A 16,517-nucleotide genomic window follows, 5' to 3' on the forward strand; every position below is an offset into this window, starting at 1 on the left:
GTAGCATGTACCCGCCATGTCCCTAACCAGATTTTTATTCCTGGCTTTCTAGGGGCTGCTCCTGGCCCCACATCAACTTCCTGCTGGTCAAAGTGGTATCTGAACTCACTCAGTCAGATGTTCACCCTTTACCACTGGGACACGTGGCTTGGAGGCTCTCCTCCCCAGCTGGGAAGCTGGTTCGTGACTCTGCCCCTAGTTCAATCAGGGATGGACCAGCAACTTGCAGGTTGCCTCTGTCCACTGCTGGGACCACAGCCATGGTTTTGGCACATGTACAATCTTCTAGACCAACGGGGAGGCATGGGACTTTGTTTCTAAGCTCAGCTTCACAGGAACTACCACTGGGGTGAGCAGCACATCCAGACACTGTGCTCAGGACCCCTAAGCCAAGCAAGGTTTCGGCTCTGCTGATGGATGTGTATCCTGGAGAACCTCTTCAAGACTGTCCCACTCTGACTACTCCTGAGCACAGGAGACTAGCACACACAAGCAGTGTGGAGTGTGGTCCCGTGGGACTCCTTTCGGCTCTTTCCCTGGTTCCGGTGGTCAAGTTTCTCGCTGGGCTACAACAAAGGCTGCTGTGTCCTTTGTTGGTACGTATCATGGGTCCTCCCTTTGAACGAACGGCCACCAAGCTCTCCATTGTTTTCACCACCACCCTCAGGCATGAACTTCAGCAAGGCCTGCGTGTTCTGGGCCAAGGCACAGAAGAGTGGAATGGGACAACAGCTGGCTGTATCTGGAATGGCACCTTGCTTGCTTGTAAGTAGGCGCTGGGTTAGGTAGGGAAGGGTTGTGGTAGCCCCTCCAGGCATGTTACTTCTGCCCTACAAGCTAGCTGGTGGTGGTAACTAGCTGGGGCTTCATTACTCCCAGCTTGTCAAAACTGGGCAGAGCTTTTGCTTCTGAGTGGGAGCTGGTGAGAAGGGAGGCCCAGTCCACCAGACCTGGGGAAATGAGCGGCTAGCGGACATTCCTTGCAGGGGGATGCCCTGGACTTAGCCTGGCAATAGCAGGGATATGGAGCCAGTCCCTCAACTCCTGGCTGAACTGGCTTGGAGTAGAAGCTTCTTCCCCATGGAGTCAAATGCCACAGAATCGATTTGTTCTTACTGAGATATCTGAAGGATATCAAAAGAATTACTCTCAAAAGATATATAACTGAACACTTAGGGATCCTCTTCAATGAAAACAAAAAAGTCCTCTAGTGCTTTACAACCAGGGGTGATTTTGTACCCTGGTGGGCACTTGGAAACTTGTGGAGACACTGTTTGTTTTCAAACCTGGGCAGGGAAGGGGCTACTACTGGGATCTAGTGACTTGAGGCAGGAGTACTGTTCAGCAGCCTACAGCACCTAAGACAGAACACCTCAGGGAAGAGTGCCGTGGCCCCAAGTGTCAGCCATGCTCTAGGCTCCTGTTCCTGGGGCACAGCGGGAAGAGCCAGTCTTGGGGCTGAACACTAGCTCTGTAGCTTACTCACCAAGGCTCCCTGTCCAATTACCTCACCTTGCTCAAGTGTTCATGTGCACGGGGAGAGCGGAGGAAAAGGACTGCCTTGAGAGCTGCGTTGTAAGATTTAGAGGAAAATCTACTGAAGTCCGCCAGCGAGCGCCACACGCCGGGGACTTATTTAGCTACCTCCTTCTCAAGTCTGGAGAACTGGTGAAGGTAGACATGCCAGAACGTATCTTCACCGAGCCTCGTCCAGGACACCTCTTACGCAATGTCCTAACACTAAAGTGGGTCTGTGCTAACCCACATGCGTGCCGGCCTCATTGTCCCTTTAGCCCCCTGGAAGAAACTGCAGTCCTGCACATACCACCAGCACTGTCTTACTGTCTTATCACTTTTCTCCGCCAGCCAGTGCACTTTCGACTAATCAGAGCTCAGGATCTGGAACATGCCCCACACAAACCCTTCACCAATGACACTTCCAACCTTTGTAGCTGCTCTCTGCCGCTGGCGCAAGTGCCGCCAGCACGATTCCAGGAGCCTCACAGAGGTCAAGTCACTTTCCTAAGGCACCGAAAGACGGAGGGCTAGGAAATGACTTCTGGGTCATCTACTGTATCAAGTGAAGACTTACCCAGGAGACCTTCGTCTGATTACATGTACTTCGAAGGATGTACCTAAATACGTAAACACATTTTGTTACACAGTACTTGTCAAAAGACCTACCATAAGGGGAATACTTTACAAACTGGTTTCAACTTTAAAAAGGAGTACAAGAAAATTTGTAGTGGATGTTATTTTACAGTTAAATAGTTTTTCAAAGTTGATTTTTTTTCCTCTTAAACATATGCATGTTTATATACATGCGTGTGTGTGCTTGTACGTGTTCTGATACAAAAGTGACTGCATAGGGACCGAATACTAGACTCTGTCTGACATGTACTTTGAGATGTCAATGCCAACAGCTCTGCTCTAGGTTTGCTTTCTAAAATAAAAAATTAGAAGGGAGAATCTCTAGAGTCTCTTATATTTCAAACACAGAATGTTTCTAAAAGTGAAAGTAATACCTAGGTTCTGTAAACTTACTAAACACTGGAAGCAATATAGTTGTCTTTCTTTAAGAAAAAAAGGACATGCTTCATGTTAAATAGTTATATGCTGTTCCAAATATTTAGGGGCAGTATATATATATTACTTATCTTCGAGTACAGTTAACATTACTAACCTCACAGTAACTGGTAAGATTTAAAAAGAGAATGAACTGTAGCAAAATCCGAAGTATGGCCAACCTGCCGTGTCTTACACATACCGTATCTAATAATGTTTAACAGCAAGGACCAGCTTCGATGGAGGCCAGTGAAGGCTCAGCAAAAATGAATTATTAAATTGGTCTGCTTATATCCCGTTACAGACTTCTTATGAATACTTGATTTTATTTTGTATAATTGACAAGAGCCGACAGGAAAGGACGGTTTAATGACAATCAAATGAAGATCAACTAGGCTATGTGTCACACAGGAGAGCTGCATCAAGTAGTGATAAAGTAACTGATGGGACACGATGAGACTGAGCACCAGAGTCTGTCATACACCGTGATAAGTTATCCCGTAATATCAGTAGATTGTCTGCAACAGCTCATGAATCCAATAGCTCTGAAGGAGATGGGTACAGTATATGCCCAACAAAAGAAAAATAGACATTGACTTCGCATATGTAATACCAGATCGTTTGCCATTAAACTTAATTTCTAAATCATTTATATGACTTAATGACTCTGCATGAAATTTTTAAGCTGGTGGGAAGATGAATAGCACCAAAGAGGGAATGTGGATGAGTACAGTGTCATTTACCTACCCCTGCCCACTAACAGGTGACAGCTGAGCTATTGTAATATGTCCCAAACACTTAAACTATAATGTCATCACTTAGGAGACAAGTGAAAAAGATATTGGCATTTATAAGAGATTGATGAAAATTAGTTCTAAAGCATTAATTTCTCTTAATACCACTAAAAGAATTGTGTGCATTCAGGAGATATTTGATCTGAATTAAGAAACTGATGAAGCAACTGATTAACTGGAATTTAAGCCATCAGTCCCCAGATCCATCAACAGCTTCATCTGCATTCTAAACAATTAGATGCCGGCCCCACAGAGACGGCCCTGTGTTAATACACAGTCAATATGACACCACAAAGAGACTCCCTGAGCTGCAACTGTCCAAGCTCGGACACACCACACAGATTTAAGACTTTCATACTGGCTAGGGTTTGAAGATTTTTAATAGACAATGCACTATCAGATTCTTCTGAACTGAAATTGAAAAGTAATAAAATAATATCAATAGTGTTAGTTGATACACAAAAAATTCTGAGTATGTGTACTTTTGAAAACGCGACAATTAAAAAACTTAAAATAACCACTTGAAGTTGCAGAAACAAAATTTCCAAAGCTAAGAATTCCTGATGTGAGGCAATATTATGATACACATTTGATCCAGCTGGGAAGCTATTTGGTCCACTTTAGAAAAAAAAGAAAACCAGCATGAAATAGCAATCTGACATTTTAATATCTGTATCTACAATCAGTGATGGTTTTAAAAGTTTAAATTTGATAGGAAAAAATAATAAAACTGAGAAATATAATAGAACTGTAAGCTTAGGGGCGCCTGGGTGGCTGTCAGTTAAGTGTCTGCCTTCGGCTCAAGTCATAACCCCAGGGCCCTGGGATCAAGCCCTGAGTCAGGCTCCTTGCTTGGCGGGAAGCCTGCTTCTCCCTCCCCCTCTGCTGCTCCCCCTGCTTGTGCTCTCTTTCTCTCTGTCAAATAAATAAATAAAATCTTTAAAAAAACAAAAAACTGTAAGCCTAAACAGACTATACAGTAAGGTCCTAAGTCGGATCCAGTAATAATCTTCCAGGAATATGTGAAACAACAGAAAAATAAGCATACATGCTGCTATGTACATTTTTCTGGGGAACAAGGTGATCATTCTTAAGATGCTCAAAGAGAGGGGCACCGGGGTGGCTCAGTCAGTTGAACGGCTGCCTTGGTCTCAGGTCATGATCCCAGGGTTCTGGGATCGAGCCCCACATCAGCCTCCCTGCTCAACGGGGAGCCTGTTTCTCTCTCTCTCTCTCTCCCTCTGCCGTTCCCCCCGCTTGTGCTCTCACTCTCTGTCAAATCAATAAATAAAAATCTTTAAAAAAGATTAAAAAAAGAGATTCTCGAAGAGATCCAGGACCTCCAAAATATTATCGTTACACTACAACATGTCCCCATAACGTGAAACCCAAGGGAAAACTAGAGGGAAAGAAAATGTTTTTTAAATGTCATCAGTTGAGATATGATGTTATTTATCCAAAGCTAACATAATACAGAGTATCTCATTTGCCTAACGCTCTCATGTTCTATCTCTGTGTTGGCTGTAAGTCATTCAGAGGCTGAACAACTAAACCTGCTGCTGGTCACATGATCTCCAACAAGGCACTCATACTGTTCAGCCCTCCGACTCCTCCTTCAGAAAACGGATAGTTCTCACCGTCTTCCAGTTTTGAAGTGCTGGATTTCCTTCATCTTTTATCTCCTAACAAAACCTATATTTCTTTTAAGTTAATTATCTAAAAACCATTCCCATATTTAGGATAATATTCTTAATCTCATACATATTTCTACCACAATCATTAAAAGGTCAATTAATATAAAAGCATCTCTCAAACGCAAATATTTTTGCTATTCATTATATTGAATACATTTAGAAACAAAGACAAACATCATAAACAAACAGATGATATAAACAGGGATGGCAATGTGAAAATCTCTGAAAATCCATTTCTCCAGAACTATAATGAGAAATCAGTAAAAATCATCAAAAGCAACCTTTTCAGAACTCTGGAGAATAATCAAAGACTTGCAACAATCCCAGGTGCATTTATTCAAGAAACACGGCTAAATCGAGCTGAGAGCGAGCTGTGTAGTGTTCTGACTTGTCCCGTTCCCAAAACCTCTTCTCCCTACCGCACGGTTCCACAGTAGCTGAGAAAACTGATATTCTAGCAGCCACTGATGGGGACCATTGGGCCCGGGGCTCCTCAAATCCACGCCCAGAGAATTGTTGCCACCTGACCAAGTAGGGCTTTGCCCGGATTTGACCTGACCCAGAGCGCATTTATTGAGAACAGTGTTTTCTCTGGACTGTTTGTCAAAAAACAACCAGTGGCAATTGTCTAACACCACCACAGCTACCTCGGGTGGTGTTAAAACTGTGGTAAACAACAAGCTGACCAAAAAACTTAGAAGCAAACCTGGAAAATCGGATGACTTGAAGGAGGCTCTGAAAACTTCTAACACATTCCCGGGAGTCTCGAAGCCACCTGCCTGCGCAGAGCTGCACACACGCCCAGGAGAACGTCTCGTGCCTGGGTGGCCCCAAGGCTCTACTGAGCACGAAGTGGAAGCAGAGGCAGAGCTGTCAACTGCCTGCCACAGCACTGTAGGTGTTCCGGGAACAGGAGCTGCTGCAGGGGACGGCGGACTGGCAATCTGGGGACTCAAATATTCCTCTCCTACAGAGTCACCTGGTGACGGAAGAGGAGGGAGCTCTGCTGCACACAGTCACCCACGAGCCCATGAGGGAAGCCGTCATCTGGCACAGGCAGCTTCTAAGAGCACCCTAATCACGCACACTGAGCCGGCACGGGGAAGAAAAGAGTCGAAGGCTACCAAAGAGATAAGGCCAGGCCTGGACGCAGTCAGCTGGCCTCCTCTGGCCAGACCTCAGAGCACAGCCCCATCTCACTGGACAGGGAAGGGAGTCCAGCTGTATTTCTGAGAAGAGACGGAAACGGACTAGAAGAGGAGCCCTCTAGTCGGCTCCACAGGAAGAACAAAACCTTCCACAGAGTAACACACAATAAAGTGAATGTATCAAGTGTACTTAATTATTAGTGTGGCCGAACTCTTCTGTTAATGGCAGCCTCACCTTACAATGTAAATGACCATAACTAGAGTTGATGAAAAAACATTTTTTTTTCTTTCTCAGGATATCTCTTTTTAAAAATGCTGTTTATACATGGAGGAAAAACTAAATTAACAACTCTACTGCCTGGCTGGCTCAGCTGGAAGAGCATGCGACTCTTGATCTCAGGGTCATGAGTCGAGCCCCATATTAGGTATAGATTATTTAAAAATTAAAAAAATAAACAAACAAATTAACAACTCTAAAATTTAACTTTGTCCTTTCTAGAGTTTTCACCACACTACAAAAAATAATACATACATTGAGCTTCCAAAAAAAAAAAATAAGACACTGAGCTTCCTATAAAAATATTGTCCATTTATTCAATAAAGTCAGAAATGCAAGGCAGAAGGCACTTGAGTATCACCTGATAAACCTCTCATCATTTTGGACATTAAGAAAATGCGTGACCAGTGTCTAGGTCATATAATTAAGAATTGGCCAAAACAGACGAGACTTTGGGTTTCCTGATTTCCAACACACAGTTCTCCTTGACCACCTGAGGCTTCCATCTCATTTCCCCTTTTCCACCTTCTTCTTACTGGTGAAAGCTCAGGTCATGTAAGTATCATTTGTCCTGTGAAGCCCACTTCAACTCACCTACACAAACTGTCTGCTTCCTCTCCTGTTACCCCCATCCACCTTATAACTCGTACAGTAGCTGTATAATCAGAGCATGACTGTCAGTGTGTGCATATCCACACGTAAGGAGATCATGACCTCTCTGGAGGGAACAACTCAGTCTTGCTCCCTTTGGATTCCAAGGGACAAGTAGGGCCTGGCACATAGGAAGTGGTAAATAAACGTTTGCTGAATTAATAAAACTGCAAATACAGAATAGCAATCAAATTTTGAGCAACATCATCACTTAATTACTTAGACATCAATACAGCTTTGAATGAAAGCACTCATTTGATATAAAGGTTGTCACAGGATTATTTTTTTAAAACAAACATATACAGTAAAGATCATCATTTTAAGTATCAACAGTTAAATGTAATTTAGAATTAATGAATTCAATGTATTATCATTCAAAGAAAATTTTTTGTAAGAATAAATTTAACTTTTACCTTTCAAAATGAAAATTAAACTGCTAAAATACTAAATGATCAGCAATTTAAATACAAATAAAAATACCTGCTTTTTCTGATGTCCTAAGAAATACCATGTCCGATGGAATTCTTTGATTCTGCAGAAAGTAATATAAAACACTAATTATCTACATGCAAGTTTATAAAATAATACCATTCCATTACAAAGTAGAAATAGCTAGTAAAAACTAACTAAAAAAAGTTATAATTAAATTTTTTACTGAAGCAATTAACATTACTTATTTGTATAACAATTTTTAGTATAATTTACATTTAAATTCATTTTTTAGCTGGACTTTTTTACGATTCTTTCCCCTGTCAACAAACCATGAAAACAGCATTTGTGATGACCTGAAAACTGCTCCATTTCTGAAAAATGTTAAATATTGCCTCTCCTGTGGCCTCTTTGTTAACTAAACTCATACATAACAATATAGCATTTTTTGCCCCATAAAAAATTATGTCCTCCCTAGTAGACTAAATAACCCTAGAAAGTAAGAACAGGATTCTTCCAAAGCCTAACACAAAACAGAACACACCATAAATAAAACACTTACTAAATGCTGAATAAATGAATAAATGTACAACTGAGCAAACAAAAAACTAAACCCTACAAATTTGAGAGATATTCTTTTATACAGCAGAAAGGGACAAAAACCTCAAAGGTACTTATAGCATATAAACTTATACAAGTATTTGCTATTCATACATTTATTTTATCATTACTAGTCAATTGGAAAAGCTATATCAAACTCAAGAAAAAATATATAGTAAGAACACTTCACACAATTCCATGAAGTACTTATATTTTTTGAGACCTAAGTAAAGATTGACCCACACATGACAAAGAAATGGATTACTTATCAGTAAGCAAGCAATAAAAACAAATATTAAGTCGTTGAAGGTGAAAACAATATGCTGTGGGATAAAGGTACCTCTTTCTAACATGAATAAAGAAGGGTCAACTGCCAAGATCTAAAGAACTCTTAGGTCAAAAAGAAATCACAATGGAAATTAGAAATTATTTGTAACTGAATGATAATAAAAACTCAACGTAGCAAAGTGTGTGAAACCATTCTGCCAAAGCCAAAGGAAAACGTTAAGAGGAAAATATATACAATTAAATGCGCACAATATTAAGGGAAGCTAACAATACAAGCTAAATATCCACTTGAAAGCAGGGAGGAAAAAGCCAATGAACCCCAAAGAAAGTACAAGGATGTAAGCAAATATGAAAACAAAAATTAATGACCCAGAAAACAAGTATTTAAATACAAATAATGAACAGCAAGAAGTATTTTTTAAAAACGCCTATTTCAGTAATAAGAAAAACTGTTAGACTATAACTAACAAAGGACAAGCAAGTCAAGTTCTCTAAACAAAAACTATCAAACATTATTGAGAGAAGTTAAATAAAACCTAAACAAACAGAACCCACCATTTTCCCAAATCAGAATGCAAAGATGTCACGTGCCCATCAACTGATCTATATATCTAACACAAGCCCAATCAAAATCTTAACATGTTTTTGGGAGGAACTGACAAGGTATTCCTAATATTTAGAGGGAAATGCAAAGGCTAAGAATGAACAAGACAAATGTGAGAAGCACAGAAGGTTGCGTCTACAATATAACAAAACTAAAATATTAAACTAGACCAATTAAGACAAGATGAAAATGAACACTAGACTAATGAGAAAGGTGCTACTGCAGACCAATGAGGAAATTGTGGTCTTTTCAGTAAATAGCATTGAGAAACTTAGATAGCTACAGGAGATGACAGGAGATAATAAGTACTAAAACTCTGTATCAATCAAAACATAAGAATCTATTCCAAATGAATTCTGCGTCTAAATGTCCAAGTCAAAACTATAAAGCCCTAAAGGATATGATAGAATATTTTCATGACTTTTTGGTAGGGAATGATTTCTTCCCCACCAAACCTAACAAGACTCCTCCTCCTCCACAACCAAAAATTTAAAAAACAAAACAAAAATCCCCAACTAACTATAAATGAACACTAATAAAGTGGACTTCATCAAAATTAAGAATATCTCTCCAACAAAGCATAGCAGGGAGGAAAAAATACTTGCAACATATAACTAAAAAGAAACTCCCAGCCAGAATGCATAAAGGCCTATTAACTGTTAGGAAAAGAAGGGATAACTTAGAAGAAAAATGGCAAGTGATTTTAACAGGCTCTTCCCAAATAAGACTCCCAAAATCATATGAAAAGGTGTCCAACTTTATTACTTTTCAAGAAAACGCATGTTAAAACCACAGCTACCACATACATATTGGCAATGCTAAATTTAAACGGCTGACAATGTCAAGTGTTGGCAAACACATGCAGCAACAGGAACCCTTACACACTGCTCATCCCAGGGGAGCTGGACACGTCACCCTGCACAATCATTCACAGCACCTGCTTAAGCGGGGCATCGCACACCCCAAAGCCCAGCAATCCCACTCCTCAGACGTATGTATACATCAAGTGAGCCGAGAGACAGGAGTCAAGTAGGACATGGAATTATCATTTCTAATAGACAATATCCAGCAACAGGAGAATGGATAAAAGACATACTATGTAACAACAAAATGAATTACGGCTACACACAACAAAATGGGAGAATCTCACAAACAGTATTGGGTGAAGAAAAAAAAAAGCACCCACCTAAATACACCCCTCCAGCCCACTGAGTTTTCTAGACACCCCTGTTGAAAAGCAATAAACCACAGATTTAAGGCTTTACTTCTGGACTTTCAATTCTGAATTTATGCCAGTTCTATGCTGTCTAGATTACTGTAAGATTGAATAAAGTTTTGAAATGGAAAAGTGTGACTACTACAACTTCATTCATCTTTTTCAAAATTGTTTTTCACTATTCTGGGTCTCTTGTATTTCCATATGCATTTTAGAATCAGCGTGCCAATTTCTGCAAAGAAGTCAGCTCAGATGTTGAGAGGGAGAGCACAGAATACTTATATCAATTTGGGCAGTACTGCCATTTTAACAATAGTTAATACCTCTAATCCATGAACATATAGGATGTCTTTCCATTTATTTAGGTCTTCTTTAGTATGTTTTGACACTGCTTTGCACTTTGCAAAGTATGAGTTTTGCACTTTTGTTGTTTATTCTTAATAACTTTATTTGTAAGTATTTTATTCTTTTTAATGCTATTGTAATGGAATTTTTTTTCTTAATTTCACTTTCAGACCATTACTCTTTATTCCGTTCCCGTTTTATCTGCCGTGAAGGTCTCATAAATAAATTAGGTAACTTCAAACAATCACTGGATGCTTTTTATTTTTCCCTCCTCTCAAGACAATGAGCCACACAGAAGCAGACACCGGTGTTTTCTTAACATGATACACCCTGGTATGACGTACAACTGTTTCTCTGACCCCCACCCATTCAGGGTATCTGGACTGTGTCAGATATGGGGCTAGTACGAATAACACAGGCATAAGCATTCATATATGGGCTTTTGGGCCAACTAAAATTAACATTTTTTGTGACAAAAGGTCCAAGAGTTCAACTGCTGGGTCATATAATAATTGCATATTTAATTTTTAGGAGACTGCCTAATGATCTTCTAGACTAAGTGTAACATTTGATATTCCAACTAGAAATGTATGAGTGAGTGATCTACTTTCTTCACATCATTGCTAGCATCTGGTGCTACCAGTTTTCACTGTAGCCATTCTGCTCCACGTGCAGTGATATTTCACTGTGTTTGAATCTGCGTTTACAGATTACTAATGACATGGAATATCTTCTCATGTGCTTATTCTCCATCTGTAATCTTCTTTGGAGAAATGTCTCTTACATCTTCCGTTCATTTTCTAATCTGATTTTTCTTTACTGTTGAGTTTTTACATATTCTAGATATAAAAATTTTTGTCCACTATATTGTTTACAAATATTTTCTTCTAGTCTGTAGCCTGTGTTTTCATATCTTTCATAAGCACAAATTTTTTTATTTTAATGAGATGCAATTATCAGTTTTTTTCTTTCATGAACTGTGCCTTTGGTGTCTCAAAACTATTTTCCTACCTAGATTCTGACTATTTTCTCCCATATTTTTTTTCTAAGTTTTACACTTTCACAATCTTCATTCAAATCTATGATCCATTTTTTCTTAAATTTTGTTAACATACAGTGCAATATTGGTTTCAGAGTAGAATTCAGTCATTCATCACTTACATTCAACACACAGTGTCTCATTACAACAAGTGCCCTCCTGAATACACATCACCCATCTAGCCGACCCCCCACTCACCTCCCTCCATCAACCTTTACTTTGTTCTTTATTGTTAAGAGTCACTTATGGTGGGGTGCCAGGGTGGCTCAGTCGGTTAAGCATCTGCCTTGGGCTCAGGTCATGATCCCAGGGTCTTTGGATCGAGCCCTGCATCGGTTCCCAGCTCAGCGGGGAGTCTGTTTCTCCCTTTCCCTCTGTCCTGCTCACGCCTGCTCGCTCTCGAATAAATAAATAAAATATTTTTAAAAGAAAAAAGACAGAGTCACTTATGGCTTGTTTCCCTCTGTTTTTTCTTTTCCCCCTTCCCATATGTTCGTCTGTTTCTTAAATTCCACATGAGTGAGATCACATGGTTATATGTCTTTCTCTGAGAGCTCTCCCAGATGTCCACCGACTGGTGAATGGATATAGATGTGGTATATGTGTGTGTGTATACGTGTACACACACACACACACACACACACACACACACCCTGGAGTATTATGCAGCCATCAAAAAGAATGAAATCTTGCCATTTGCAACCACATGGCTGGAGCAGAGGGTGTCGTGCCATGTGAAATAAGTCAGTCAGAGGAAGACAAGTTCCATAACCCATTTTAGCATCTATGCAAAGCATAACATTTGCATTAGGTCATTTTCTTATCCCACGATGTCCACTAGCTCCAGCCTCATTTGTTGAAAAGGCTAACCCTTCTCCATTTTAATTGCTTTTGCACTTTCTCAAAAATCACTTGAGCATCTGGGTGCGTCTATTTCCGGGTTCTCCACAATGTTCCACTGATCTTTGTTTCTACCCTTCTTACACACCATGTTGATAAATATAGTGAGGCAGTGAGCCTTAACATCAGGAAGTGAGCCTTCTCACTTTATTCTCCTTGTCAAGGCTGTTTTTGCCATTTTAGCCTTGACAAATTACTTTTAGAATAAGCTTATTTTGTCAAAAAAAAAATTAAAAAAAAAACCTCGCTGAGATTTTAATGGGAATTGTATTAAACCTATATTCAATTTTAGGAAAACTGGAATATTCCAATCTAAGGCTGTAGTGTCTTTGATTACGTTCATGAACACACTGTTACTTTCAGCATACCTAAGATTTTGTTTTCATGGTAGTGACCATAAGAGTCTATCATCTTTAATTTCAGTTTCCACGTGTGGGAAATGGGATTGGTATTTGAGTGGTGATCTTATAATTTGTCACTTTGCTGAACCTACTCATTATCATTAGTTTCAGGTTTTTCCTCGGTTCCTTGGGACTGTCTACATACACAATCATGTCATCTGCAATGGGGGACATTTTTATTTCATCCTTTCCAATCTGAATTCCTTTAACTTCCTTTACTTGCCTTATTCTCTGAAGCTAGAAATGTTAGTTAAGTAAGAGTGGCAAGAAGAAACGTCCTTGACTTACTCCCAATCTGAAAGGCGAGGCATTCAGAATTTCACCATTAAGTATGATGTTGGTTATGTTTTTACAGATGCCTTTTAAACATAATTAAGGTATAATTACCATCTAACCAAAACTGTGGAGAGTTTTTATCATGACTGGGTGCTGGATGTAGTCACATGTTGGTAAGATCATGTAATTTTCTTTTAGCCCAATCATAGAGTGGATTACACCAGGTGATTTGGCCTTAAGTACCTGGAACAAGCTCCACTTCGCCATGATGCGAATTCTCTCTCTCTATTGCTGATACCAACTGGCAATTATTTTCTTAAAGAACTTTTGTGTGTCTATATTCACAAGGGGTATTTGTTTTCTCTTGCTGTGCAGTCTTTCTCTTGTGCTGCTATGAGGATAGTAACTGGACTCCTACCACAAGCTGGGCAGTGTTCCAACCTCAACTATTTTCTGGAAACTACTGTGTAAAAATGAGGCTAACTTTAAAAGCCTCAAGGAATTCTTCAATGAAAACATCTGATCTAGATATTTCCTTCTTGGAGATTTTAAATAGTTAATTCCATTTCCTTACTGTTTGTAGAACCATTCATGTTATCTGTTTCATTTTGTTTGAGCTTGGATAGTTCATGGTTTGGGAAGAATCCCTCCATCTCATTTAAGCTGATGTATCGCCTGGAGTCCAGCTGTCGGTGGCATCCCATAATGACCCTTTCCACGGCTCAGGACCAGCAGTACTGTCCCCTCTGTCATTCCTGAGGTTGGTCACTGCTTTTGCTTTCAGTGATTTACTACCCTGTCTTTCTATTTGCAGCTTCATTGATCTGCTCCGGTGTTTATTATTTCCTTCCTTCTGCATGCACAGGTTTAATTCTGCTCTTCTTCTAGTTTCCTGAGCTAGGAACTTAGAGTATTAATTTGAGACCTTTACTTCCTTCTAATGTTGGCATTGACGACTACAAAATTCCTTCTTGGCAATGCCGTACATGCATTCCGTGTACTTTGACTGTTGTATTTTCATTTTCGTTTTTATGCAGTTATATATATTTTGTTTCCTAGATACTTATCCCATAAGTATCCCACTGTTTACTTTTCATATACTTTAGAGTTCTCCTGTTGTTGTGCTGTTATTAATTTCTAATCTGATTCTACTGTGATGAAACAACCCGCTGTATGATTTCTTCACAATTTTTTGAGGTTTGTTTTGTGGATATGCTTTGTCTCAGTGCGTGTTCTGAAAGAAACGTGTGCTCTCCTCCTGTCTGGCAGAGTCATCTGCATACGTCAGTTAGATCTGGCTGGCTGAGTCCATGTCACTGCTGACTTCCCGCCCAGCACTTCCAGCCAATGCGCAGAGACTGGGGCTGACGTGCTCATCGTAACTGTGGATTGGTCTATTTCTTTTGTTCAGCTCCAACAGTTTTTTTTTTTATTTTAATAATGATTTTTTATTATATTATGTTAGTCACCATACAGTACATCCCCGGTTTTCGATGTAAGGCTCGATGATTCATTAGTTGTGTATAACACCCAGTGCACCATGCAATACGTGCCCTCCTTACTACCCATCACCGGTCTATCCCATTCCCCCACCCCCCTCCCCTCTGTAGCCCTCAGTTTGTTTCTCATAGTCCATAGTCTCTCATGTTTCATTCCCCCTTCTGATTACCCCCCCTTTCTTTATCCCTTTCTTCCCCTACTGATCATTCTAGTTCTTATGTTCCATAGATGAGAGAAATCATATGATAGTTGTCTTTCTCTGCTTGACTTATTTCACTTAGCATTATCTCCTCCAGTGCCGTCCATGTTGTAGCAAATGTTGAGAACTCGTTCTTTCTGATTGCTGAGTAATATTCCATTGTATATATGGACCACAGCTTCTTAATCCAGTCATCTGTTGAAGGGCATCTCGGCTCCTTCCACGATTTAGCTATTGTGGACATTGCTGCTATGAACATTGGGGTGCATATGGCCCTTCTCTTCACTACGTCTGTATCTTTGGGGTAAACACCCAGTAGTGCAATGGCTGGATCATAGGGTAGCTCAATTTTTAACTTTTTAAGGGACCTCCACACTGTTTTCCAGAGTGGCTGTACCAACTTGCATTCCCACCAACAATGTAGGAGGGATCCCCTTTCTCCACATCCTCTCCAACAATTGTTGTTTCTTGCCTTGTCTATTTTTGCCATTCTAACTGGCGTAAGGTGGTATCTCAGTGTGGTTTTGATTTGAATTTCCTTGATGGCTAATGATTTTGAACATTTTTTCATGTGTCTGTTAGCCATTTGTATGTCTTCATTGGAAAAGTGTCTGTTCATATCTTCTGCCCATTTTTTGATTTGTTTCTTTGTTTCTCGTGTATTGAGTTTGAGAAGTTCTTTGTAGATCTTGGATACCAGTCTTTTATCTGTAGCGTCATTTGCAAATATCTTCTCCCATTCCGTGGGCTGCCTCTTAGTTTTTCTGACTGTTTCCTTGGCTGTGCAGAAGCTTTTAATCTTGATGAAGTCCCATAAATTCATTTTATCTTTTGTTTCTCTTGCCTTTGGAGCTCCAACAGTTTTTGACTCGTGAATTCTGTGATTCCATTATCTGGTGAGTGCAAATTTAGGATTATTTTGTCTTCCTGATGGGTAACCCTGACTATCATTATGTGATGTCTCTCTTTATCTCTAGTCACTTTCTTTACTCTGAGCTCTATTTCACTGGATCTTAATATAGGCCCTCCTACTCCTGGTCAGCGTTTCATGGTGTGTTTTACCCATCCTGTTACTTTCTTTCGCCCTACCTGTGTCACTGGCTTGGAACTCCTTGTGGATGGCACACGGCTGGGTCTCGCTTCTGTAGCCACTGTGCCTATGTCAGGATTCGTGTATTCACACTGTTCATAATAGAAGTGATTATTGTATAAGTCTGCATTTTATTATCTGTTTTCTGTTGGCTTCCTCTGGTATTCATTCCTCAGTTTCACATTTCCTGCTTTCTTGTATGTTCCCTGAACCCTGTTCAGGAGTCCATCTTAATCTCTCAGACTGTACCTCTCTGCATATTTTTTGCAGAGTTTGTTCTGAGTATTAAAATATATATGGTAATACTTATTAAACTGTCTAAAACATTTATTAAATTGCATTACCTCAAAAAAACAAGATAAAGAAACTGTCTTTCAAGTTCAGCTGTTACAAAAGATGTTTAGGCTGAGCAATGAAGGAGGGCTCTCAAGTGTCACCTTCAATCCTGCACTGCTGCTGTCCTCTGGATCCCCCTCAAACACCTGGACTTCAGAGCTGATG

The 16,517-nt window shown here is 40.0% G+C and overlaps 1 protein-coding gene across 8 annotated transcripts in view; it reads right to left on the minus strand.

The window, feature by feature from the left end:
• Positions 1–16,517, minus strand: part of ATP9B (ATPase phospholipid transporting 9B (putative)) — a 250,435-nt gene that overhangs the window by 171,247 nt on the left and 62,671 nt on the right. For all 8 annotated transcript variants that reach the window (XM_057313321.1, XM_026496508.4, XM_057313320.1 and 5 more), the window contains one exon: positions 7,610–7,661. In XM_057313321.1, the coding sequence (XP_057169304.1) occupies positions 7,610–7,661 (52 nt within the window). The remainder of the gene's footprint in view (positions 1–7,609; positions 7,662–16,517) is intronic.

Source organism: Ursus arctos, unplaced genomic scaffold (genome assembly GCF_023065955.2).
Source record: "Ursus arctos isolate Adak ecotype North America unplaced genomic scaffold, UrsArc2.0 scaffold_17, whole genome shotgun sequence".
Classification (NCBI taxonomy): domain Eukaryota; kingdom Metazoa; phylum Chordata; class Mammalia; order Carnivora; family Ursidae; genus Ursus; species Ursus arctos.